Below are 27,614 nucleotides of genomic sequence, written 5' to 3' on the forward strand. Positions count from 1 at the left end.
TAATATGGCGGAACGGCTCTGTCTGTTTCATGGATGAGATGGGTTTTAGGTACCAACCGATTCAGTTGTAATGCATAATGAATTTTGCTTATTTTCCTCAGCCGTTTCTTCATAGAAATGCAGAAGAGTTTAGTCTTTGGATGCTAAACGTTCAACCTTGGGTGATTTGGGAAAGTGGAATAATCTAATCCTTTTCTGTATATTCATGTTCTGATCATCAACAATAAATTTGTGGACAAACGCACTGTTCCAATAGTGGAGCTAGACGAGCTCCCACTGGCAGAAACTAAGTGATCCCACCCCTCTCCCCACCTCTAAATGAGGTAGGATAACCAGGACTTTGGACCAAACCAAAATTGCAGATTTTCAGTTTGCCCACAGGTTTTCAGCACATCTCTCATTCAAGACCGACTGATTATAAACGATGCCCAAGTTTGCTGAACTACAAAACAAAGACGTCTAACAAAACACACCCCAGAAGCAAGACTGAAAACAGTTTAAGTCAGCACAGAAGAAATACTTTACTGTTAAATGTATAAAAAAAAAACAGACTGTGTAAGCAAGAAAGGCAGATAATGCACTGCATACCCGACTTGTTAACACTTACACAAGCTTAAAAACTGTCATAGAAACTATGACGCTTCTGGTATATTCTTTGGATTTCCTTTTAGTTAGACTGGTACAAATGATTCCTGTCCTGTTCTTCTCAGAACCTGCATTCCAAGTATGCAAAAAAGTAACTTAGTCATCGTCGGGCCTTTTGGACTGAATTTGTTTTCTTTCACCAGTTGAGCTGAATTTAGTCTAGGTCTAGCATTTTGTTGGTCACTGCACAATTTGGGAGGCTCTGTAGGATTCTATGTATTCCTTGATCTTCAAAGACAATTCCATTTAGGTTGAGAGACTGTAAATTGTGCAGTGTCGAGCAGACAGAAATAACAGCGTCTGAGGATAGTCCCATGCACCATTCTAAGCCAAGGCCATGCAGATCTTTCAACGATGTCAGGCACGAGAGACCAAAATCTGTGAGGGAACGGAAATTAACAAGCTCTAATTTCCGCAGAGCTTTTAAATGTCGCCCAATGACGTGGAGTGTTCCGTCTGTGATGTTGCATCCTTGAAGTCTCAAATATTGTAAATTCTTAAGATGCATTGCAGCTTTTTCAAAACCTGAATCTGTCACTCGGTATGTACCTGTGAGGGACAACGACTTGAGATTAAGGTTACAGCAAAGTGTTTTCAAGTGGAGGTTGGAAAAGGCCGGAACGTGGCTTAGCACAAGGTGCTCTACCTTTACCTGGCGTTTGGCACCATCTTTCAGGCCAGATCCCTGGAACCAGAGTGAAGGAATCTCACAGTGGCTCAGCTCCAGTGACTTCACGGAAGATGGCAAGGAATCAAACTTCAATCGGCGGAGGTCAGTTTCGGAAAGACACAGTTTTAAGAGGTTAGGGCTGCGTTTCTCAAGCTCCTGCAGCAGTGCCTGAGACAGGAATTCCACTTTCTTGGCCGAATGCAGAAGCCCTTTCACCTTCAATGTTTTCAAACTGCCTCCCAAGTAACGACGGACGAGATGCCACAATATCTTGGAGTTTATCTGCATACAGCGGATGAGATTTAGAGAGACAAAAAATTAAACCTTTAACCAATAGAAAATTACAAGAGAACGGTGAAATAAGCCTGTGACACTGGAAATCAATATACATTTACATTTTGCATCAGTTCTATGTAATATGTAACAATTGTGCTATGAGACTTGACTCAATGAAGTAACACGGGTCATGGTTTTAGAGTTCAACAGATTTTAAGCGCATGGCCACATTTTTGAGGACAGCACAGACATATTATAGGATAACGAAGAAACCATTATGGACACAAATGAAGAAAACCTAGAAAGGAGAATTTATATTTTGATTATTATCAAAGGTTATACGTTTTTACATGTTAATGATTACAGCACTGAAGGGTTACAGTGGGAGATGTATATTTAAAAACCTGTAAAGCGCTGGGTGTCTCCTTTTCGGTACTTCAGAGTACTGATGATCGATTAGAGATATGTCAAGTTTTGAGGTTTGGCTTAGGTTTATTAATATGGTAAGGGTTACTTTCAAGTTCATAGAAAAGTGTGTGCCGAGAGTTGTGTTTAAGGTCAGAGTTCGGTCAATCGAATGGTTAGGTATTTTTGTTTGAGCTATATTTTGGTAAACTATTCGGTTAAGACAGAGTTAGGGATGTCAGTAATTTTCTTTATTCTGCAATCCATCTTAAAGTTTTCCTCAGAACTGTAAATGGAATGTAAAAAACATTTTTTTATTGGAGACTTTACAAAATCACATCCTGAAGGTCATGCATTAATTATTTGTCTATTTCTCCTGTAAAGGCACCTAGTAATGGTTGAAAGAATAAGCATGATAAGATTGAGCGTTTAGATAGTCTTACAGTAAGAAATGAACGAGTTACTTACCTTCGGTAACGACTTTTCTGGTGGATACATTAGCTACCTGTGGATTCCTCACCTCATGAATACTCCCATGGCGCCAGCATTCTACGGAAATCTTCTTACTAGTCTCTGCACGTCGACGAGGACGTCACTGTCTCGCACGCGACGCCGTCTGACGTCATACAGGCAATAAGAGGTCCTCGACGACGTGCGGACGTCAGTACCAATCATTTTTTACGTGCATGAGAACAACCAGGCAATGCAATGAAAGAACAAAGCAACATCCATTATATTGTAAAAATACACCACATTGTATGAATAACTGTAAATCTTTTTTATGTACATATATATATATATATATATATATATATATATATATAAAACTCTTTCTTTTAAAAATATATACACACACCAAGTATATACATAAAGATATATACACATATACCCATATATATATATAAAAATATTATATATATACATCTATTGCACCCTCAAAGATCAAGAGGAGCGCACTCAAGGATTACTTGGCAAGACCATAAAGGCAACGGGGAGGCGGGTGGGACCGTGAGGAATCCACAGGTAGCTAATGTATCCACCAGAAAAGTCGTTACCGAAGGTAAGTAACTCGTTCTTCTGATGGATACAACTACCCGTGGATTCCTCACCTCATGAATAGAATCCCAAAGCAGTACCACGCCCGGCGGTGGGTGCCTAAATGGTCAAACCAAGAAATCCTGCAGCACTGACCGTGCAAAATGGCCGTCCCTTCTAACCTCAGAATCTAAACAGTAATGTTTTGCAAAAGTGTGAAGGGACGACCAAGTTGCGGCCTTGCAGATGTCGACCACAGGAACACCTCTGGCTAAGGCCGAAGTGGCCGACTTAGCTCTGGTGGAATGAGTTCTAATGCCCTCAGGAGGATCCTTCTTTGCCAAAGAGTAACATATTTTAATGCAAAGAACAACCCACCTGGATAGTGTTCTCTTGTGGACTGCCTTTCCTCTCCTCTTGCCCACGTATCCAATAAACAACTGATCCTCCAGCCTGAAATCCTTTGTTCTATTGATAAAGAAGCTCAACGCTCTCTTTGGATCCAGACGGTGCAGTCTTTCTTCCTCTTTGGAAGGATGAGGCGGAGGATAGAACGTGGACAAAGTAATTGCCTGAGCCAAATGGAAGGGTGAAACAACCTTCGGGAGGAAAGCAGCCTTGGTCCTCAACACCACCTTATCCCCATAAAAAGTTGTATAAGGGGGTTTTACTGATAAGGCCTGCAACTCACTCACTCTCCTTGCTGATGTTATAGCTATCAGGAAGACTGTTTTTAAAAACAAATACCTTAAGGGGCAAGAATGCATAGGTTCAAAAGGGGACCCCATAAGGAAAGTCAGGACTAAGGACAAATCCCATTGCGGCATAACGAATGGCTTTGGAGGATATTGATTTAGAAGAATCTGATAACAATAGGGGATTTAAATAAAGATGGTTGGTCTGGAAGACATATGAAGGCTGACAAGGCCGATAAATAACCTTTAATGGTAGCCACTGCACAACCTTTCTGCGCCAGAGATAGAGCAAAAGACAAAACGTCCGATAGATGAGCTTGTAAAGGATCAATCTGCCTCTCTCCACACCACGCAACAAATTTAGACCACCTATTAGCGTAGATAGATTTAGTGGAGTGTCGCCTGGCCGCTAATATAACATCCACTACCTCAGGCGGGAGAGAGAAGGAACTCAGGTTGCCCCGTTCAATCTCCAGGCATGTAGGTGCAGACTCTGGAGGTTGGGGTGTAGAACCTGCCCCTGCGACTGCGAGAGGAGGTCTGCCCTGAAAGGGAGACGGAGCGGCGGGCACGTTGAGAGTTGGAGAAGGTCGGAGTACCACACCCTCCTTGGCCAATCCGGAGCTATTACGATTACTAGAGCCCGGTCTTGGCGAATCTTCCTCAATACTCGAGGAATCAAGGGTATGGGAGGAAACGCGTAAAGCAACTGGCCGCACCAGGTCATTTGAAACGCGTCCCCCAATGCTTCCTGCATCGGATACTGAAGGCTGCAGAACAACGGACAATGCGCGTTCTCTCGAGTGGCGAACAGATCTACCCGAGGAAACCCCCACTTCTGGAAGATTAAACGGACTTGATCTGGATGGAGACGCCACTCGTGATCTGCCGAGAAGTGGCGACTGAGACTGTCCGCACGCACGTTCAAGACTCCGGCCAGATGGTTTGCTATCAAGCAAATCCGATGGTCCTTTGCCCAGGACCATAGTCGAAGAGCTTCTCTGCAGAGAAGGTACGACCCCACTCCTCCCTGCTTGTTTATGTACCACATCGTGGTAGTATTGTCCGTTAGGACCTGTACCGACTGACCACGAAGGGAAGGGAGGAAGGCCTTGAGAGCCAGACGTACAGCCCGTAACTCTAACAGATTGATGTGAAAAATCTGTTCCTCTGGAGACCAAAGACCTTTGATCTCCAGATCCCCCAGATGAGCTCCCCACCCTAGAGTGGAAGCATCCGTTATGACTGTGGCCACTGGTGGCGACTGCTGGAACGGTTTTCCTTGTGAAAGATTGTTGCTTGCAATCCACCACTTCAAATCCACAGCAGCATCTCTGGAGATCTTGACAGTACCCTCTAGATCCCCTCTGTGTTGAGACCACTGCCTTCGGAGGCACCACTGAAGAGCCCTCATGTGCCAGCGAGCATGCGTGACCAACAGAATGCAGGAGGCAAAAAGACCGAGCAGACGAAGGACCTTGAGGACTGGAACTACCGCTCCGTTTCGAAACATTGGAACCAAATCCTGAATATCTTGAATCCGCTGAGGCGGAGGAAAGGCCCGACCCAATGTCGTATCCAGTACTGCCCCTATGAACAGGAGGCGCTGAGAGGGCTCCAGGTGAGATTTGGGCTCGTTCACCGAAAAGCCCAGGTCGAACAACAACTGGGTTGTTGACTGCAGATGACGCAACACAAGCTCCGGGGACTTGGCTTTGATCAACCAATCGTCCAAGTAAGGGAATACTGCTATCCCCTTCCTTCTGAGCTCTGCCGCAACCACCGACATCACCTTCGTGAAGACTCGAGGTGCTGAAGTAAGACCAAACGGAAGGACCGCAAACTGGTAGTGTTGCGATCCCACCACAAACCGGAGATACTTCCTGTGTGACTTGAGTATCGGGATATGAAAGTAAGCATCCTGCAAGTCGACAGACACCATCCAGTCTTCCATGTTCAACGCCAAAAGCACCTGTGCTAGGGTCAGCATCTTGAACTTTTCCTGCTTGAGGAACCAATTCAAGATCCTCAGGTCCAGAATTGGTCTCAAACGACCATCCTTCTTGGGAATCAGGAAATACCTTGAGTAAACTCCTTGACCCCTTTCCTGCTCCGGGACCAACTCCACCGCGCCCTTTAAAAGGAGGACTTCCACCTCCTGTTCTAGCAACAGGAGGTGTTCTTGTGAACAATACGAAGGGCGGGGCGGGATGAGGGGCGGAAACTCCCGAAAGGGAAGGGTGTAGCCTTTTCCCACAACACTGAGAACCCAAGTGTCCGACGTAACAGTCTCCCATTTGGTGAGAAAATGCTGTAATCTTCCCCCTACAGGAGAGGAGTGAGTGGGAAATGGTGGAAGCCTAAGGCTGCTTCCCCTGCTGCACCCCGCCAGAGGATGAGGAAGAGGCAGAGTGCTGCTGAGAGGCTCCCCTGGTGCGGACCCTACCCCTCCCCCTAAAAGATCTATAGGGGTGGGAAGAGGCAGGTTGCTGATATCTTCCCCGAAAGGAAGAGGAGGAAGAGCCACGCCCAAATCCACGAAACCTCCTGAAGAATCTGGAAGAGGCCGTGGAAGAAGGAGCTTGGAGTCCCAACGACTTAGCCGTGGCCCTGCTCTCCTTAAAACGTTCCAAGGCCGAATCAGCCTTAGCCCCAAACAGTTTGTCCCCATCAAACGGGAGATCCAACAATGTGGACTGTACATCTGCCGAAAAGCCCGAGTTACGTAGCCAGGCCTGTCTCCTTTCCACCACAGTTGTGCCCATTGCTCTGGCTACCGAGTCGGTGGTATCCAGTCCCGTCTGGATAATTTGGGTCGCAGCAGCCTGGGCATCAGAGACAAGATCCAAAAGACCCTGGGGAAGCTCTGTAAACGAAGAGGAGATGTCATCCATCAGGAGCATGAATATACCTCCCCAGGATACAGGTCGCATTAGTGGCTTTTAACGCCAGACTGCAGGACGAAAAAATCTTCTTCGACTGCGCCTCTAGCTTTTTTGAGTCTCTGTCCCCAGGCACCGTCGGGAAAGAACCAGGCGCTGATTTGGACGAACAGGAGGCCTGCACAACCAAGCTCTCCGGCGTAGGGTGCCTAGATAGGAAACCAGGATCAGTTGGAGCCGTCCGATACCTCCTGGCCACGGCTCTGTGAACTGCTGGGGAAGATGCCGGCTTCTTCCACACCTCTAAAACCGGATCCAGCAGAGCGTCATTAAAAGGTAATAGAGGCTCCGCCGCGGCTGAGGCCGGATGCAACACCTCTGTCAAAAGGTTTTGTTTCGCCTCCACCACCGGCAAAGGCAGGTCCAAAAAACTAGCTGCCTTCCGTACCACTGTATGAAAGGAAGCAGCTTCCTCTGTATATTCCCCCGGGGACGAAAGGTCCCACTCAGGGGAAGTGTCCAGCCCACTGGCCGACTCCAGTCCACGCAGCCCATCACCCGAGTCCTCTAGCTCTCCTTCCTCTAGGGCTCGTTGGTACTCCTGCTCCTCTAGTACCCGGAGAGCACGCCTCCTTGAATGCAGTCGTTGCTCAATCCGCGGAGTCGACAACACCTCCGCCGAAGTCGGAGATCGGCGCCGATCTTCCGAAGCCACCGACGCCGCATCCGGCGCCACAGGTAACTTCGGCGCCGACTGAAGAGCAGATGAAACGGATGGACCCACCGGAGTCACAGGCCGAAATCTCGACGTCGACGGGATGGAAATCCCTGGGGCCAATCCCTCCGAAGCCATCGGAGCGGCCACCGGCGCTGACACTGGCGCCGAGCCCACGTTCCCAAACGGGAGAAAGGGCATAAAGGGTGCCGGCCGAAGAGGCGCAGGATCACCCAAAGAAAAGGCCAAAGGCCCAGCCGGAGCACCCCCTGGAGCCATCTGTTGGAAGATGGCATACATCGCATTCAAGAATGCAGAACTATCGGCTCCAGGGGTGGGAAAAGCCGGATACTGGGGTGCCTGACTCGGAGGCGACCCCGACGCCGGCCTCGGCGTCTGCGCCGGAGAAAACACCTGAGGCTCCAATACCTCAATCACCGACGCCTGTCCAGGCGAAGTTGGAGACGTCGGAGAGAGCAACGGCGTCGAAGGATGCGGCGTCACCGTGGGGCTGACCTCCCATGTCCTCCGGCGCCGATCCGGAGACCTGGAACGAGCCTCCCTTGAATGACGCCGAGATTCTCTACGGCGCCGGGAGTCTCGATGATGCCGATGTCTTGGAGAAGACTTTTTCTTGTGATGCTTCTCCTTTGACTTGGCCATAAACAGCTTCGCCTCGCGTTCTTTAATGGCCTTCGGATTCATGTGCTGACACGAATCACAAGTCGAGACGTCGTGGTCGGAGCTCAAACACCAAAGGCAATCGGAATGAGGATCCGTCACCGACATCTTGCCTCCACACTCACGACAAGGCTTAAATCCAGACTTTCTCTGCGACATTATTTCCACAGAGAAAGAGTACGCAGCAAGATATACACTGTAACCGCAAGAGTAACAGTTGCTCCCTCGAAGATAACCGTTTCGAATGCACGGAAAAAAGGGAACTGACGTCCGCACGTCGTCGAGGACCTCTTATTGCCTGTATGACGTCAGACGGCGTCGCGTGCGAGACAGTGACGTCCTCGTCGACGTGCAGAGACTAGTAAGAAGATTTCCGTAGAATGCTGGCGCCATGGGAGTATTCATGAGGTGAGGAATCCACAGGTAGTTGTATCCATCAGAAATACGCGTGTGCTATCACTCCTATTCCTCCTTCAAAGTGTCCGTTTATTGTTGTAAATTATCAATTCAATATTATCCCAAGCCAGTCACAGGCATATTTTGCAGCAGACTGGTAACTCAGTGAACTATTTCCCAGGATAAGAACTTGCGAGTCGCAAGTTACTCAATGATCTCTGTAATAATTAAATAAACCCACAGAACAGGCGTACAAAAGATTTTAACATAGAAAAGCAGAGACAATATTACTGCTAAACTACAAGACAAGTAACAAGCTGCATATAAAAAACGAGAACAAGCATGTGTGTTGTCTCTTTATTTAAAAAAAAAAACATTTTTACATAGAACACGTTACTACATTTCTGCAGTTTAATAGCAATATTACTAGGACTACAAAGGGGAATGTCACTGTCCCACGGGCAAAGCTCAAAGTGCAGATTTAGCTTGAAGGGATGTTAGAAACTGCAGATAAGTGAAATCCTCAGAGTCGGTGAAAAGCCTCTCGCGACTGGTGGAGTGCCTTTGAGGGTAGCGGAGGGCTCTTTTGGCTGGCTGGGCTCTAGCTTGGGATCGGTTTGATCTGACTAATCTACACAGGTCAGATTGCATTTTGTGAGGATTGGCTAAGGTAATGGAGGGCCAGGTAATGGCTCCTAAGATTGAGCAGACAATTGTGCTGGTACGCCGAGGGCTCTCCAGTAGCCAACCTAAAACTTCAGTTGAAGGACCCTATTCTCTCACCTGCCCGCAGACACTTTTAGGGTCAGAGGACATTGCAGAAAGGACAAGATCCCTAATTTTACCTGCTGCTGCCCAACTCTTCCTGTTGTCTATAAGATAAGCTGGTACTGCTTCTGCATGTGCTGTAACTGTTTTGAGTATGAAAGAAGCCTGGGCTGCTGAGGACTGCTGCTGCATTAGCTCTGCACTTGAGGTTTGAATACTGCTTCCCATACAGCAGCGGCAGCCGCAAATGTCAAAGGGGGAAGAAAGGGGTTGGGAGGGAAGGGGGACGACTGGAAATAAAAACAACAATCTTTATCGCCGTCTCCTCGCACATCTTCTGGTGTCTCAGCACCCACTTTAACACCAGCACAGGCCCCCAAGCAATCTTTGTGCTGCTTTCATGCTAAACCCAGCATGAAATCAGGGTCAAGATTGGTCTAAGTGGCTTGGACAGGGTATGTGCAGTTTCTGCAGTCCAGCTGTTCAACACAGCCAGGTTGGAGAAACTGAAGTGTGAATGTGTGTTTGGCCGGCCTGAGACGGCCAGCCAAACACACATGTGCAATATCTCATTCTCCCTTCCCCTGGCCCAGCCCCACCCCTCTCGTCACATGCTGGCTGAGCCAGCAGATGGAATATATAACGATAGTAAGTGATTGTTTTCATATTTCTTCTGCTGGGTCTTAGCCGGGGGGGGCGGGGGGGGAAGGGGGGAGACGCTCCTCTGCCGTTGCAGAGAAGCCACTCCTGTTCCCATACCTGCTGAATGTGAGGGAAGCTCTTACTGCTGAAACCAGTGCTGTATCTTTTTGATGTCTGATGGAACGGAACACTAGCATTACTGCTGTCTATGATGTACTTGCTATTGGTATGTTAGAGGGGCGTGCACGGCCTCTGGCTGTGCCTTGCCTTTTCGGAATGTGTAAGACAGAAGTTTGCACTACTGCTGCCTGTGCTTTGCATACGGAAGAGCATACTATACAATTAACATTTAGAGATGGGGGCATATACCACCTAATACCATATTTGTTTGATGAATAGATTTCAGACTTTTTAATTTGACTTTGTGAATCAACATGCATAAAACTACCTTAAATACTGAAAACAGTAAAAAAAAAAGAAAAAAAAAAAAAAAGTTAGAATGAAAATGTACTTTTGCATAACAGAAACTGTTTTATTTTGAAGTGTAATGCACAGACATAACACATAACAGCATGCATTGTAAACTTTAACATCTGTGTCACTTGGAAACTAATGTAATTACCCTGTGAGGTGTTAAATCCACATTTTTCCACAAAGCTTTGTCCAAAACCAGTCTCTTCCAGTGTTTGCAGACTCTAAAAAAACAGAAAGAAGTATAGGTGTTTAACCACTTGTTATTATGTATATTGTACATTTTAGTTTCCTAATTGGTCAGGTTTTACTTTTTCAAACAACATTTAAGGTGTACACAGTGAATACATATGAACAGAAATTTTGGTTAAGTTCACAAGAATATTGAGATCCTTTACGTCATACTTCTACCATTCCTTGGTACAGTAAAATGTAGTAATTTAAAATGTTGTAAAAATGATATATTTTGTAGGAGAAGCTTCTGATATTACATTTAAAGTTTATGATAGAGACTTGCTTATTTGACATATTTTATGCAGTTGGTTGCAATTTTCCAGAGGTCATGATTTTGGTTTCAAGTTTTTGCTTCTCAGGAGCTGGTGGCAACTCACCAATTGCGTAACACAATTCCTGGTGAGGAGTTGCTCCCTCCAAGTGGAAGCTATTCAACGTGCATGCACGTCCTCCCGCACGGCCGAATCTACTAGATGAAGAGGAAACCACTGGCCTCATCCTATTTTAGCAAGCTGCCAGTAAGGCCTCACATAATCCTCACAAAGGAACTCCTGCCTGTGTCCTTCCTCCAAATGGCATATGTGGGCCGTGGCAACCCTGGGGCCAAGGCGAGGAGCCAACCCATCTCCATAGTGTCTGTGAGACACAAATACGCAGGAAGTGCTGAGGGTGCATGTTGTATTTACGTGATCTAAGGGTTGAACTAGTGTGTATAGTATAGTTACTAATTTCCCTCTTTCATTTTCCTTTCCCCCTCCCCTTTCCATTCTAATGGAATGTTCCTGTCCGTTTAATACACAGAGAGATTCTGTTTATATCTGAATGTGAGAGGTTCTTTGACTGAAAAGCTGACAGTGTATTATTAAACATACTGAAGAACTACACAGTGCTTTGGACTTATTATAACACTGACGACAAGCTGTGAGGGGACAGTGACGCTATCACCCCCTACATGCTGTACTCAGTCAGGAGTCTACATTCATCATTACAACTGAAGGAGAAACCGTCAGGAAGATTATCTGCATCACACCAACTTGACTCTTCAGGGCTTTTCAATTTGAAGGCAGAACCATCTTTCAATAGTAAAAAGTCAGTACACCAAACTATTTAGCAACTCCAAACTCTTCAAGCAACTGTAAGACAATTTCTACTGTTTGCCATCATTTCCCCAGGAACACTTTTAAATACAAGTTTCTCTCCAAATACGAACTTCCTAATAATGTATTTGCTGCCCTGCGTTTCTCAAGAAATCTGTGGCCTGTACACAATTTTGTAACCGACGCCAGCTATCACATATTACCAGGGATTGGAGTTAATTAAAAGCATTTCATGTTTATTGCTCAGCATTTCTTTCCGTGTGGCACATTTCCTGTCACCACTCGAGTAATTGCTGAAGGAAAATAAATATTTGTTTTTAGACACAACTTCTAACTGTCGGAGAGCTGCTAAAAATTCAAGCTTTAGAGAAGCAAGTGCTTAAATTAAATGGGTCATTATAAAGCATAAATTACTGTGACATTATAAAAGAGCTTAACAAGGAACATTATTGTAAAGCTGCATGTGCTTTTAATTTGAACAACATGTGGTTTTCCCCATGTAACTGAGCACTTAATTATTATCAGTACTGCCTTGAAAGCCGAGTGTCCAGGAAACTTTCTGTGCAAGCACCTTCCCACCTTCAACTTGTACTGTAGCTGTAAGTGCAGTAATTCAGCAACTTGCCAAACAGAGGTACACTGAATGGTCAAATGTTTGACACCTCTTCGCGCTGCTCTCTTTCTCAATGGAATCCCATGGCAAGCGTCGCCGAGGCAAATAATTTCACAGATATGCGACGTTCTAAGGCCATAACGGCAGCAAGGGAAGTTTGAATTTACCTGTTTCAGCACAAGTTTGTATGTTAAGAAAAATCAATCCCAACACTGTACTTACTGGAAGCTGCAGTACCTCCATAGTTTTCTTGGAATAGTATCCTTGAAAGACTCTGGGACTCCATGTTTTTTCACGCCCATTGTGCATCACAAGGGCGGGTTTTCTACTGAACACGCCTTATTTTTAAGTGAAAGGAAAAAAACAGCTAGTCCCACAACTTTCTTCTGTGGAAACTGAAAGAGGGCTGTCAAATACATCTATTAGGCTCTCCATACAAACAAGCATTGGAAAAAAAAAGAATTCTATAGCTACCAGATACTTAGCAGAAGCATTACATAAGTGATTTCACCAAAGTGCCTACCCTCTTAATTCACTCTATAGTCAATTAAGTTTGTACTTTTCAATATGGCAGCAGCAAGTATGTCCCCCACCTTTTCTGAAAAAAGGAGAACCAATTCTGCCTTGGAAACAGTAGACTAAACAGTTTGAATCCTATTTAATTGCCGTGGGGAAGAAAAATTCACACCATTGAGGAAACAGCATATCCTACTACATAATTTGGGAATAGAGGGAAGGCAAATTTAGGAAAATATAACGCAAACGGAGGAGGATGGAGAAGAGGAAGAAGATGATCAAATGGATGTTTATCAGGCTACTTTCAACAAACTACAAGATCATTTTGGAAAAGGAATAAATGTGGTCCTAAAAAGGCACACATTTTTCATGAGGGTGCAGGGCAAAAAATGAAAAGGTAACAGCTTATATTGCTGCAATGAGAGGATTTCCAACACTTGTGAGTTTGACTCTTTAACAGATTCCTTAATTTGTGATCAATTGGTCAGATGTACCAATAATCCTAAGGTACAGGAGAAACTACTCACACAGAACTTAGATTTGAAACAATCTATTGATGTGGCAGTTGGGACAGAACATACAGCAGAGTGTATGAAAGAGATAAGAGTGACTTCTGACAAACAAATATCATCTCCCACTGAAGTGAATGTAGTAAAGAAACTGGGAAGTCCAACCTCTTGTAAAGCTGATGACCTTCATAAACAATTTACCAACAAAAATGATGATTTTTACAAACAACCAGCGACGAATGAGAAAACAAAGTGTTTTCATTGTGGTAACATAGGTCATCTTGCAAACTACATACACTTCAAAGCTAGAACGTCCATATGGAGAAAATGTGGCAAGAAAGGACACTTTGCCAGGGTGTGTAGGAACTTGCATAACAAACAGAGGCACATGGTAGAATCCAACACTCTAGAGAAAGTTAAGTTTGTGTTCCAAGTATCTGATGAGTATACAATTGTGAAGTTTCTGTCATGTGAAACTGATTCCCCATCTTCTTCATAACCCATTCAAGGAAGAGCTGGACAGGTTACTTGAGCTTAATGTAATTGAACCAACTGAATGCTCAGAGTGGTTGGCTCCTATTGTTATTGTCCACAAGGCCACCGAGGGCCAGATTAGGCTATGTGTTGACCTCAGGGACTTGAATAATAACATATGGGTGGATCGACATCCATTACCCCGGATACATGAAATCCTCACACTAATAGACAAAGCTTCTTATTTTAGTGTACTGGATCTTTCTTCAGCCTACCACCAGGTGGAATTAGATCCCCTCCAATCATTTAACTTCATTTGTAACCCCATTAAGAGCATTCCAAAACAAAAGAACGCCATTTGGTTTGGCTTCAGTCACAGCTGCATTCCAAAGAATAATGCAACACTTACTACAGGACATTTCCAAATCCATCTGTGTCCAAGACGATATCTTAATTTTTGGGAAGGACATTGAGGAACATAACACCACTCTCAAGGCAGTATTAAATAAATTAAAAGAATCAGGGTTAACCATTAAAAAAGAAAAATGCTGAATTGGTGGTAACCTCTGTAGAGTATTTAGGCCACACAATACCACGAGTAGGCATTAAACCTAAGATTGAGCTAGTGGAGTCAGTAAAAAAGGCACCAGTACCCATCAACAAAGATGATTTGAAGTCCTTCTTCGGACTTGCTGAATTCTACTCTGCCTTGTGGCAGGTTTTGCCAGTGTTGTGGAACCCTTACGTAACCAACTCAAGAAAACTACAACATTTCTGTGGGATGAGATGTGTCAAAAAGCATGTAATGATATAAAGATAGCCATAATTAATGCTCTACCACTGGGAAGGTTTGATCCTAACAAGTCCACCTATTTGACCACAGATGCCAGTAACAAAGGGCTAGGGGCCCTGCTCACACAAAGAGAGAACGGGACAGAACATATAACTGCATTTGCATCAAGAGCTCTTAAAGGGGCTGAATGCAGATACTTGGTGGTGGAAAAAGAAGCATTAGCCTGCTACTGGGCAGTAAGACACTTCAATTGTTTTTTTTACGGGGGATCCATTTCACAATAAGATTGGACCACGAACCCTTAGTACATGCTTTCTCAACAAAGGGATCTGAAAGAACTACACCCAGAATTTCTCGTGGATGCTGGGACTAGAAGGGTACAATTTAAAGTACAATATTTACCAGGATCACAAAACAAAGTTGCAGATCATCTATCTCGGAATCCTCTGGAGGGACAAAGTCAAGGATTAGAAGAAATTCCAGAGGACATGGTATTAGAGATCACTTTGTCAAGAGTACGGTCTGAAGAATGGGAGCAGTGGATGGAAAATGATAATGAACTAAAAAGTCTCTATCCCTACATACATGAAGGTTGGCCTAGACATAAGAGCAAATTACCCGACCACATAAGTAATTACTGGGAAGTGAGGATGGAATTAAGTGATAATGGAAAATGTATTTGTAGGGGAAATAAAATTATAGCTCTCGAAGCCATGGGGGAAAAGATAACCAGGCTAGCCCATGAGGGACACTTGGGACGCATCCTAACAAAACAAAAACAAGCATTGGCATAGCCAATAGGTCTCGCTTTTGGGAGAGATTCTATTTTTGGTTTCTCTATTCCACTGTAGCTGTGTGGATAGTAAGTGTAGATTGCTTTTTACATGGCAAGTGAAAAGATTTACCCCACCACTTCCAGCCTTACACAAACTAGAGCAAACTAGATCGCTAAAAATAGCTGGTCCCTAGAGAGTGGGTATGTTATCTAGGCTGGGTTTTTTTTGTATTGCATGCCGGAATCTGTAAACAACAGTTCCACAGGTATCGAATTCAAACACAAATGATTGCGATGAGCTGGTTTAAAAAAAAAGCTGCTTTGCTATGGAATTACCGCGTCAATTTGGGGTGTTAATTTTGTTTTTACAGATTGTGTGTTCCATTAATAATCTAAGGCGATGGCATATTCTGAAGTACGGAAAGTCTCAGAAAATAAACGTTTTTGTATTTTCTCTCATGCGTTTACCAAAATAATGTTGTGTGTGAATAGAAGCACATCTACTCGCACCACTTAAAGAAAAATAATTTTCAAAAGTCCACGTTGGCTGAGAACCACCTTTTAATGTGCGCCTCTCATGATCACCATCAGTAGGCATTCTAGAAGAATGTCTGATGTCTGGCTGGATGGTCACTTTTAACAGCTAGATTTAATTGGGATATGAAGCGAAGTTGTGTGTGTTTGTACTTTTGTGTCTTTATTTGTATGTGTGTGCCCGTGTGAGGTGTGTGCGTGCCCGTGCATTGTTGTGTTTGTGCAGATCCTGGAGGGGTGGAAAGGTGGCAAACTTTTTATGTAATATTATAGTCCTTTAAAAGATAAAACAAATACATTTTTAAGCCCAAGGCACGCTTACGTATATTAAATCATGTCCCCTCCCTTTTCCAAGTTAAAAGTAGCACCCAGATTTCATATTGGGAGACTTTTTAATGAGGATGTGAATTAATAATTATGATAAGGTATTAAATTGTGTCTTAGTTTAGATGGGGACCATGTCTGTGCTAGACACTGCTGGAAGACAGCGAGGCACTTACCCTGCATCTCTGAACCAGCAGAAAAAAAACAAAAGGGGCGACCCCTTTTATTCCAAGATATGCTGAAATAGTAACACGAAATATGTGCATTTTTTGTATTTTTGAAATGGAACAAATCCACTGTGCACGTTTTGCATAACAAAACAAAACAGCAAATTAACCTTCGAACTTTTCAGGAAAACATTCAAGAAACACTGACACCAGTGCAACTTATAAATAACTATTTTACACTTCTTTTGTTGTTTGTTTACTACGATGTCGGGAAAAGGGTAATTTGTAAATGTAAATAAACGAACTAAGTGTGAGACGAACGAGTTACTTACCTTCGGTAACGACTTTTCTGGTGGATACATTAGCTACCTGTGGATTCCTCACCTAATGAATACTCCCATGCCGCCAGCATTCGACGGAAATCTTCTTACTAGTCTCTGCACGTCGACGAGGACGTCACTCTAGCCCACGCGACGCCGTCTGACGTCATACAGGCAATAAGAGGTCCTCGACGACGTGCCGACGTCAGTACCAATCATTTTTTACGTGCATGAGAACAACCAGGCAATGCAATGAAAGAGCAAGGCAACATCCCATAACATTGTAAAAATACACAACATTGCATGAATAACTGTAAATCTTTTATATATATATATATATATATATATATATATATATATATATATATATAAACTCTCTCTTTTTAAAATATATATACACATCAAGTATATACACAAAGATATATACATATATACACATATATAAATATATTATATACAACATCTATTGCACCCTCGAAGACCAAGAGGAGCGTACTCAAGGATTACTTGGTAAGACCAGAAAGGCAACGGGGAGGCGGGTGGGACCGTGAGGAATCCACAGGTAGCTAATGTATCCACCAGAAAAGTTGTTACCGAAGGTAAGTAACTCGTTCTTCTGATGGATACAACTACCTGTGGATTCCTCACCTAATGAATAGAGTCCCAAAGCAGTACCACGCCCGGCGGTGGGTGCCTAAATGGTCAAACCAAGAAATCCTGCAGCACTGACCGTGCAAAATGGCCGTCCCTTCTAACCTCAGAATCCAAACAGTAATGTTTTGCAAAAGTGTGAAGGGACGACCAAGTTGCGGCCTTGCAGATGTCGACCACAGGAACACCTCTGGCCAAGGCCGAAGTGGCCGACTTAGCTCTGGTGGAATGAGCTCTAATGCCCTCAGGAGGATCCTTCTTTGCCAAAGAGTAACAGATTTTAATGCAAAGAACAACCCACCTGGATAGTGTTCTCTTGTGGACTGCATTTCCTCTCCTCTTGCCCACGTATCCAATAAACAGCTGATCCTCCAGCCTGAAATCCTTTGTTCTATCAATAAAGAAGCTCAACGCCCTCTTTGGGTCAAGACGGTGCAGTCTTTCTTCCTCTTTGGAAGGATGAGGCGGAGGATAGAACGTGGACAAAGTAATTGCCTGAGCCAAATGGAAAGGTGAAACAACCTTCGGGAGGAAAGCAGCCTTGGTCCTCAACACCACCTTATCCCCATAAAAAGTTGTATAAGGGGGCTTTACTGATAAGGCCTGCAACTCACTCACTCTCCTTGCTGATGTTATAGCTATCAGGAAGACTGTTTTTAAAACCAAATACCTTAAGGGGCAAGAATGCATAGGTTCAAAAGGGGACCCCCCCATAAGGAAAGTCAGGACCAAGGACAAATCCCATTGCGGCATAACAAATGGCTTTGGAGGATATTTATTTAGAAGACCTTTCAAGAATCTGATAACAATAGGGGATTTAAATAAAGATGGTTGGTCTGGAAGACATATGAAGGCTGACAAGGCCGATAAATAACCCTTAATGGTAGCCACTGCACAACCTTTCTGCGCTAGAGACAGAGCAAAAGACAAAACGTCCGATAGATGAGCATGCAAAGGATCAATCTGCCTCTCTCCACACCACGCAACAAATTTAGACCATCTATTAGCGTAGATAGATTTAGTGGAGTGTCGCCTGGCCGCTAATATAACATCCACTACCTCAGGCGGGAGAGAGAAGGAACTCAGGTTGCCCCGTTCAATCTCCAGGCATGTAGGTGCAGACTCTGGAGGTTGGGGTGTAAAACCTGCCCCTGCGACTGCGAGAGGAGGTCTGCCCTGAAAGGGAGACGGAGCGGAGGGCACATTGAGAGTTGGAGATGGTCGGAGTACCATACCCTCCTTGGCCAATCCGGAGCTATTAGGATGACTAGAGCCCGGTCCTGGCGAATCTTCCTCAATACTCGAGGAATCAAGGGTATGGGAGGAAACGCGTAAAGCAACTGGCCGCACCAGGTTATTTGAAACGCGTCCCCCAACGCTCCCTGCATCGGATACTGGAGGCTGCAGAATAACGGACAATGCGCGTTCTCTCGAGTGGCAAACAGATCTACCCGAGGAAACCCCCACCTCTGGAAGATTAAACGGACTTGATCTGGATGGAGACGCCACTCGTGGTCTGCCGAGAATTGGCGACTGAGACTGTCCGCACGCACGTTCAAGACTCCGGCCAGATGGTTTGCTATCAAGCAAATCTGATGGTCCTTTGCCCAGGACCATAGTCGAAGAGCTTCTCTGCAGAGAAGGTACGACCCCACTCCTCCCTGCTTGTTTATGTACCACATCGTGGTAGTATTGTCCGTTAGGACCTGTACCGACTGACCACGAAGGGAAGGGAGGAAGGCCTTGAGAGCCAGACGTACAGCCCGTAACTCTAACAGATTGATGTGAAACATCTGTTCCTCTGGAGACCAAAGGCCTTTGATCTCCAGATCCCCCAGATGAGCTCCCCACCCTAGAGTGGAAGCATCCGTTATGACTGTGGCCACTGGTGGCGACTGCTGGAACGGCTTTCCTTGTGAAAGATTGTTGCTTGCAATCCACCACTTCAAATTCACAGCAGCATCTCTGGAGATCTTGACAGTACTCTCTAGATCCCCTTTGTGTTGAGACCACTGCCTTCGGAGGCACCACTGAAGAGCCCTCATGTGCCAGCGAGCATGCGTGACCAACAGAATGCAGGAGGCAAACAGACCGAGCAGACGAAGGACCTTGAGGACTGGAACTACCGCTCCATTTCGAAACATTGGAACCAAATCCTGAATATCTTGAATCCGCTGAGGCGGAGGAAAGGCCCGACCCAATGTTGTATCCAGTACTGCCCCTATGAACAGGAGGCGCTGAGAGGGCTCTAGGTGAGATTTGGGCTCGTTCACCGAAAAACCCAGGTCGAACAACAACTGGGTTGTTGACTGCAGATGATGCGACACAAGCTCCGGGGACTTGGCTTTGATCAACCAGTCGTCCAAGTAAGGGAATACTGCTATCCCCTTCCTTCGGAGTTCTGCCGCAACCACCGACATCACCTTCGTGAAGACTCGAGGTGCTGAAGTAAGAGCAAACGGAAGGACCGCAAACTGATAGTGCTGCGATCCCACCACAAACCGGAGATACTTCCTGTGTGACTTGAGTATCGGGATATGAAAGTAAGCATCCTGCAAGTCGACAGACACCATCCAGTCTTCCTTGTTCAACGCCAAAAGCACCTGTGCTAGGGTCAGCATCTTGAACTTTTCCTGCTTGAGGAACCAATTCAAGATCCTCAGGTCCAGGATTGGTCTCAAACGACCATCCTTCTTGAGAATCAGGAAATACCTTGAGTAACATCCTCGACCCCTTTCCTGCTCTGGGACCAACTCCACCGCGCCCTTTGAAAGGAGGGCTTGTACCTCCTGTTCTAGCAACAGGAGGTGTTCTTCTGAACAATAAGAAGGGCGGGGCGGGAACTCCCGAAAGGGAAGGGTGTAGCCTTTTCCCACAATACTGAGAACCCAAGTGTCCGTTGTAACAGTCTTCCATTTGGTGAGAAAATGCTGTAATCTTCCCCCTACAGGAGAGGAGTGAGTGGGAAATGGTGGAAGCCTAAGGCTGCTTCCCCTGCTGCACCCCGCCAGAGGATGAGGAAGAGGCAGAGTGCTGCTGAGAGGCTCCTCTGGTGCAGACCCTACCTCTCCCTCTAAAAGATCTAGAGGGATGAGAAGAGGCAGGTTGCTGATATCTTCCCCGAAAGGAAGAGGAGGAAGAGCCACGCCCAAATCCACGAAACCTCCTGAAAAATCTGGAAGAGGCCGTGGAAGAAGGAGCTTGGAGCCCTAACGACTTAGCCGTGGCCCTGCTCTCCTTAAAACGTTCCAAGGCCGAATCAGCCTTGGCTCCAAACAGTTTGTCCCCATCAAACGGGAGATCCAACAATGTGGACTGTACATCCGCAGAAAAGCCCGAGTTACGGAGCCAGGCCTGCCTCCTTGCCACCACAGTTGTGCCCATTGCTCTGGCTACCGAGTCGGTCGTATCCAGTCCAGTCTGGATAATCTGGGTCGCAGCAGCCTGGGCATTTGAAACAACATCCAAAAGACCCTGGGGAAGCTCTGTAAAGGATGAGGAAATGTCATCCATCAGAGCATGAATATACCTCCCCAGGATACAGGTTGCGTTGGTGGCCTTCAACGCCAGACTGCAGGACGAAAAAATCTTCTTGGACTGCGCCTCCAGTTTCTTTGAATCTCTGTCCCCAGGCACCGTCGGGAAAGAACCAGGCGCTGACTTGGATGAACAGGAGGCCTGCACCACCAAGCTCTCCGGCGTAGGGTGCCTAGACAGAAAACCAGGGTCAGTTGGAGCCGCCCGATACCTCCTGGCCACGGCTCTGTGAACTGCTGGGGAAGATGCCGGCCTCTTCCACACCTCTAACACCGGATCCAGCAGAGCGTCATTAAATGGCAAAAGAGGCTCCGCCGCAGCTGAGGCCGGATGTAGCACCTCTGTTAGAAGGTTTTGTTTAGCCTCCACCACCGGCAAAGGCAGGTCCAAAAAACTAGCTGCCTTCCGTACCACTGCGTGAAAGGAAGCAGCCTCCTCAGTATATTCTCCCGGGGACGAAAGATCCCACTCAGGGGAAGTGTCCAGCCCACTGGCCGACTCCAGACCACGCAGCCCATCACCCGAGTCCTCTAGCTCTCCTTCCTCCAGGGCTCGTTGGTACTCCTGCTCCTCTAATACATGGAGAGCACGTCTCCTCGAATGAAGCCGTTGTTCAATACGCGGAGTCGACAATGCCTCCGCCGAAGTCGAAGATCGGCGCCGATCTTCAGAAGCCACTGACGCCGCGTCCGGCGCCACAGGTAACTTCGGCGCCGACGAAAGAGCAGTCGAAGCAGATGGACCCACCGGAGTCACAGGCCGAAATCCAGACGTCGATGGGATGGAAATCCCCGGGGCCAATCCCTCTGAAGCCACCGGAGCGGCCACCGGCGCCGAGCCCACGTTCCCAAAAGGGAGAAAGGGCATAAAGGGTGCCGGCCGAAGAGGCGCAGGATCACCCAATGAAAAGGCCAAAGGCCCAGCCGGAGCACCCCCTGGAGCCATCTGTTGGAAGATGGCATACATCGCATTCAAGAAAGCAGAACTATCGGCTCCAGGGGTGGGAAAAGCCGGATACTGGGGTGCCTGTCTCAGAGGCGACCCCGTCGCCGGCCTCGACGTCTGCGACGCCGGAGATAACACCTGAGGCTCCAATACCTCAATCACAGACGCCTGTCCAGGTGAAGTCGGAGACGCCGGAGAGGGCAACGGCGTCGAAGGATGCGGCGTAACCGTGGGACTGATCTCCCATGTCCTTCGGCGCCGATCCGAAGACCTGGAACGAGTCTCCTTTGAATGACGCCGAGATTCTCTACGGCGCCGGGAGTTTCGAGGACGCCGATGTCTTGGCGAAGAAGACTTCTTGTGATGCTTCTCCTTCGATTTCGCCATAAACAGCTTCGCCTCACGTTCCTTGAGGGCCTTTGGATTCATGTGCTGGCATGAATCACAAGTCGAGACGTCGTGGTCGGAGCTCAAACACCAAAGGCAGTCGGAATGAGGATCCGTCACTGACATCTTGCCTCCACACTCACGACAAGGCTTGAATCCAGACTTTCTCTGCGACATTATTACCACAGCGAAAGACTACGCAGCAAAAATACACTGTAACCACAAAAGTAACAGTTGCTCCCTCGAAGATAACCGTTTCGAACGCACGGAAAAAAGGGAACTGACGTCGGCACGTCGTCGAGGACCTCTTATTGCCTGTATGACGTCAGACGGCGTCGCGTGGGCTAGAGTGACGTCCTCGTCGACGTGCAGAGACTAGTAAGAAGATTTCCGTCGAATGCTGGCGCCATGGGAGTATTCATTAGGTGAGGAATCCACAGGTAGTTGTATCCATCAGAAAAAATAATTTGGCTGCGGCCACGTATTTTACATGGAGAAAACTCAATGTTACTCAGTCTAGGCAAAGTTCAAAATATTTACTGGTGCCCTCGTGGCAGGCGACAATGGAGTTGGTTAAACGCGTGCAAGAGACATTCTGCTTTTGTCTGCATGTCGTGTGTTCCAATCCTGGCACGGTCAAGCCAGTTCTCTAGTTCCCCAAGGTCTAGCGTCATGGTAGCGCCTCTTACTTATAGCACAAATAAAGGGTGAAGGGCGTTTAAAGGGGTTCTCAAAGAACAAGTTAAGTTATAAAATGCTGCAAAATAAATGTTCTAATTTTGGGCATGATATTGTTAGGTTGCGCATGGGAGGGAAAATTAACTGAAAGGGGCGGCCGCTTGTGTGTGGCAATTAAGAGCTCTGCAGTTGATGTAGCGGGTTGCTTTTCTAAGGGAAACACAGTGGATCTGTGCAGAAGTTTTTCAGTCCTTAAATCAGCTTTTTGTGACTGTTATAACAGCAAATTAGTTCTGCACATCAAATTTTAGATTTTCGGTTGAAATGGGATTAACCAGAGCGAAGCAACAAGGAAAGGGTTTTGTACCTCGGAGGCCCGAGATAAGAAAAATTCCTGTTCGAAAACAAAAGTTGAAACCCAAGTCCCGGCACTTCCTGAGCACAAGAAAAACAGCATTAAATCAGTCTGCATGCACAGCAGGGGCGCGTGCGCTCCTGGGAGTCCTTGCAGTGCCCATGACCAGCTGTGGGTGCCGTGCTGATGAAAGGCACAAGATTCCAATCGAGCTGGACTTCGAAAAATAGGAGGAGCAGCTGTGCAAGGAGAGGAAGAAACAAGCAGCCACAGCTGCCAGAGCAGAAAACAAATTAAACACGCATTTCAACTGCAATGGCTCTCGTCTTCGCTCGAGTTAGAGCTATTAGCGTTTTTTTTGCACACAAACTGAAAATAAAAAGTAAAACAGATGACAAAGCGCCGCCGTGAGCTCGCAGTCACAGACAAAAGGAACACGCATTTGCAATGCAAGAACAGAAAATGCGCGAGGGAAAGTAATGAATGGAATAAACAAAGTCACACATGCCTGCAGATAAAAATAAGTAATAAACTAGAGCCCTGTTAACAGAAACAGACTGGAGCCACTGAAACATCCAGCGCTCTGGTCAGATGCTATTAGCCTGAGAAAAAAGTAATCTCTAAGCACATGCTACATAGGCATAAGTGGAAGGGTGCAAGTACTAGGGCCATGCTCCAGGGGAGTGTACAACTGTGGAAAAGGTGGGACAAGGAGCAAGGATTGACCACTAGCAAGCAAGTATTTTTTAAGGACATTGAAACAAACCAGTGAAAAAGCAGAGACCCCACATAGAAGTATATACAAGAGGTCTCGGATGCTCGGCCTAAAAAAAGAATAAGAAAAGACTACTGGTGGCCTCACATGGACACCATGGTTGAAAAATTTGTTTAAAACCCGTAGAGACTGTGCTAACAGTGACAGAATCCCAAGTACCAGAAAACCCCACTCTCACCAGTCCAAATTCCAAATAAACCATGGTCACAAATAGCTCTTGATATAATGGGACCACTAAACTACAAACGATTCATACTAGTACTAATAGATTACCACACAAGATGGGTTATAACTAAGTGTGTTCATTATATAACAACAAGTACACTCATTACATTTTTGGAAGATATGTTCTTTGAGGAGGGAATCCCAGACATACTAACAACAGACAATGGGGTACAGTTCATGTCACGCCAAATGCAGGCGTTCTTAGAAAAACTATCCATAAAACACATGAAAACTGCCCTTTACTGTCCTAGGGCTAATGGATTGGTGGAACACATGAACTGCCTAATCAAAGAGTACATGCAAAGGGCAGAAATAACTCATATTCCTATTGCCAGAGCTCTTCAAGAAACCATATGGACATATCGGACCACCCCTAACTCCATTACAGGGGTATCACCTTTTGTTTCACCTAAAACGAAACTATCTGCTTCTTGGCTTAAAAACAAAGAACAAAACAGCAGTCTCCTGGGAACAGATACTGCAAAAGATCCCAAAACATCAGAACAAATATAAAACAACAATATCACAAACATAACTGCACAACTTTCTCAAATTTTAAGAAGGGAGACTGGGTGAACGTCAACATTCCTGAAAATAGGATAAAAGGCAATAGACATTTCTCCAAACCATTGAGGGTGTCAAGAGTGGGGAAAAATGTTGTCACCTTAGAGAATGGCCAGACCTGGGGAATAGAAAAAATCTCCAAATTCAGAAATGAGACACACAACTCAATCCCTCACTCAGTTTGCACAAGATCAGACAAAATCAAACATGAATACCCAAGGAGTAGAAAATAAAAAAGAAAATATATGTATGGCACAAAGATTTCAAAATGTATTAATGCTACTTTAACATTTGATTATTGTTTTTCTCTTCTTAAGCTGTTGTAACTCATTAGGGTTAATTACTTTTGTGATTATTGTTGGTACTAAAAAACAAAATAAAGGAGATGTTTTTCACTTCAGGGTTCTGTGTTACAATACTTAGCTAGTTATCTTACGTCACTCAGAACTCCCTGGTAAGAGAGTCAAGGTTAGCCAGCAGAAGCGTCTCCTTTGTGAGCATTCTACATTTCACACTTCAAACCTTTATATTCTAAAACTACTGGGAACTTAAGGGTAACACCTTTCTACCCACATAGAAAGTCCAGCCTGTGCGCTGCTTCAATGTTTAGAAGCATTTGCCACCTTACACGTTCCCTAAATTGATAATATTTGTTGGACAAAAAACACGTTATCAAGCCTGGTACAAAAAGGTAACGATTGTATTATTATTATTTTTTTTTTAAAGATTGAGGCAGACCAAAGGTTTGCCCATAAAGGAACACTGCTTAACTGCCAATGACAGCAGTAAATAACAATTTTCACCTCGAGAACTGGAATTGAAAAATCTTTGTTCTTTAAAGCAAACCTGGCATTTTTTTATTGGTCTCCTTCTGAATTTATTTAAACGTGTTATATCATTGTTCTCAAAAGTTATGATTCGGAAGCTGTGCCCTTTTTAAAAAAAAAAAATTGTCACTTCTACGCATATATAGTACACTTATGAAATATTCGGCCCCACCATATTTCATGTTACTCCCACACAAAACTACAAGTAGTTCTGGTCGTAGCTCCCATCATCTTTTGAGCACCCAAGTCCTGCCCGATAACCCCATAAGAAGTTTAGCCACACCTGCTGCTGCGGATCAAATCTGGGACCGACAAGAACCTAAACACCTCCACTAGGATGCTGTCCGGGAGGCAGCCGATCACCGTAGCTGCCATGGTTCCCTGTTCAGGAACGGAGATGCTAGATACCTGCCAGCAAGTCCTTCCAGTGATACAACGCGTCCGCCATCTTGGCTTGCTTCTATGGGAAGATTTAGGAGGGTGAAGCAGAGTTCATATTTGAATATTAAGGCAGACTGCGTCAAGATAGTGTTTCCTTCATGGAACGTTTAGTACGTTGTCAAGCGTCACAAGTGAACTCAGGGCGAGCCGCCAATGCCCGTATGTGGCGGTTGGTTGAATCCACGTGACTAAGGTGCGGAAGTGCGGATAGCCTATAGCGTTCTTTTTACTGGTTTCCGGTGTTCTGTCTGCGCCTCCCTCACGTCAGAGGGAAGCTGAGAAATACCGCAGCTGCCTGCATGTTTGAGCCTGTGCGTCTCTCTGTGCTTCCCCGAACGCGATATTATGCAATGCGTGAAGAGGCACAGCAATACTATTTCAAGCACTATGTTTAATAAATGTATTTGTATACTGCAATATTGTACATGCCAATAATAAACTGTCCTTTCAACTCAACTGCCCATCAATCTGTGTTTGACTAATAACATATCATAGGGGCGTTATAGTTAGGCAAGATTTGCAGCAGTGAAAGGGAAATGTTATTTTTCATGAATCCTTGGGCGTGAAGTATCATTTACATTTATTCACAACACGATAACTTTTCTGTTGGTTGATTACATTAATAATATATAATGATAAATATTTATGAGAGATATATATAATAACACATATAATATATAACACAGTAAACATATATATAACATTTAATAACATATAGTAACATATAATAATAGAATAATAACATATAATATGAAAACACCAAAGGTTACAGGGACATTATCATTAGGCTCACATTTTAAATGGACAAAACCATAGAAATTCATGTTATTTCAAGTAACTATAACTCCTACCCTAAGGTAACTATAACTCACCCCCGCCATGCACTGTCATCTCATCATTAATTTTACAACAAATTTTAAAGTGACATTATCAATTATGTTATAAAAGATGTTATGAGTGATGTAATATCTGAGGTAGTTAGCAGTGCATGGAGAGGGTGCAAGTTATACTTATTCCCAATATATTATTTTACTTGTAGTCCATGGAGGTAGTGGTCTCTAGGACATTGGTGGGGGATGTGTAGCCACCCACATAGCTATTAAGCATACCCCCAAGGAGGTGGTGGTCCCCGAGGCTTTTACAATCACTCTACAACACCCTGTTCCACTCTGTGCCATCCCACTCCACGCTACTCCACTCCAAGACAGTCCCCTGTAGGACTTTCTATGGCACGGCTCTCCCCACCCCTCCACTCCACACACCTCCACTCCATTCTACCCACTCCATTCTACTCCACTCCACTCCAATCTAACCCAACCCAATCTGCCCCACTCCACTTCAATGTACCCCCACTCCACTTCACTACAATTTATTCCACTCCACTCCAGCCTTCCAGTCCGATCTACTATACTCCTATAGGAGGCTGGACTGGCTTGTAGTGAGTACCAAGGGGTACTTACACCTTGCACCAGGCCCAGTTATCCCTTATTAGTGTATAGGGTGTCTAGCAGCTTAGGCTGATAGATAATGGTAGCTTAGGAGAGCAGCTTAGGCTGAACTAGAAGACGAGTGAAGCTCCTACAGTACCACTA

General features: G+C 45.3%; 1 protein-coding gene across 1 annotated transcript; it reads right to left on the reverse strand.

The window, feature by feature from the left end:
* Positions 1-502: 502 nt before the first annotated feature.
* Positions 503-26,198, reverse strand: FBXL12 (F-box and leucine rich repeat protein 12). The gene is made up of 3 exons (XM_069231775.1): positions 25,865-26,198; positions 10,433-10,505; positions 503-1,597 (listed from the first exon to the last, which is right to left on the reverse strand). Exons 1-3 carry the CDS (start codon positions 25,954-25,956, stop codon positions 800-802), a joined length of 963 nt encoding a protein of 320 aa, XP_069087876.1. The 5' UTR covers positions 25,957-26,198; the 3' UTR covers positions 503-799.
* Between the last annotated feature and the right edge of the window lie 1,416 nt (positions 26,199-27,614).

This window comes from Pleurodeles waltl, chromosome 4_2, assembly GCF_031143425.1.
Source record: "Pleurodeles waltl isolate 20211129_DDA chromosome 4_2, aPleWal1.hap1.20221129, whole genome shotgun sequence".
Lineage (NCBI taxonomy): Eukaryota > Metazoa > Chordata > Amphibia > Caudata > Salamandridae > Pleurodeles > Pleurodeles waltl.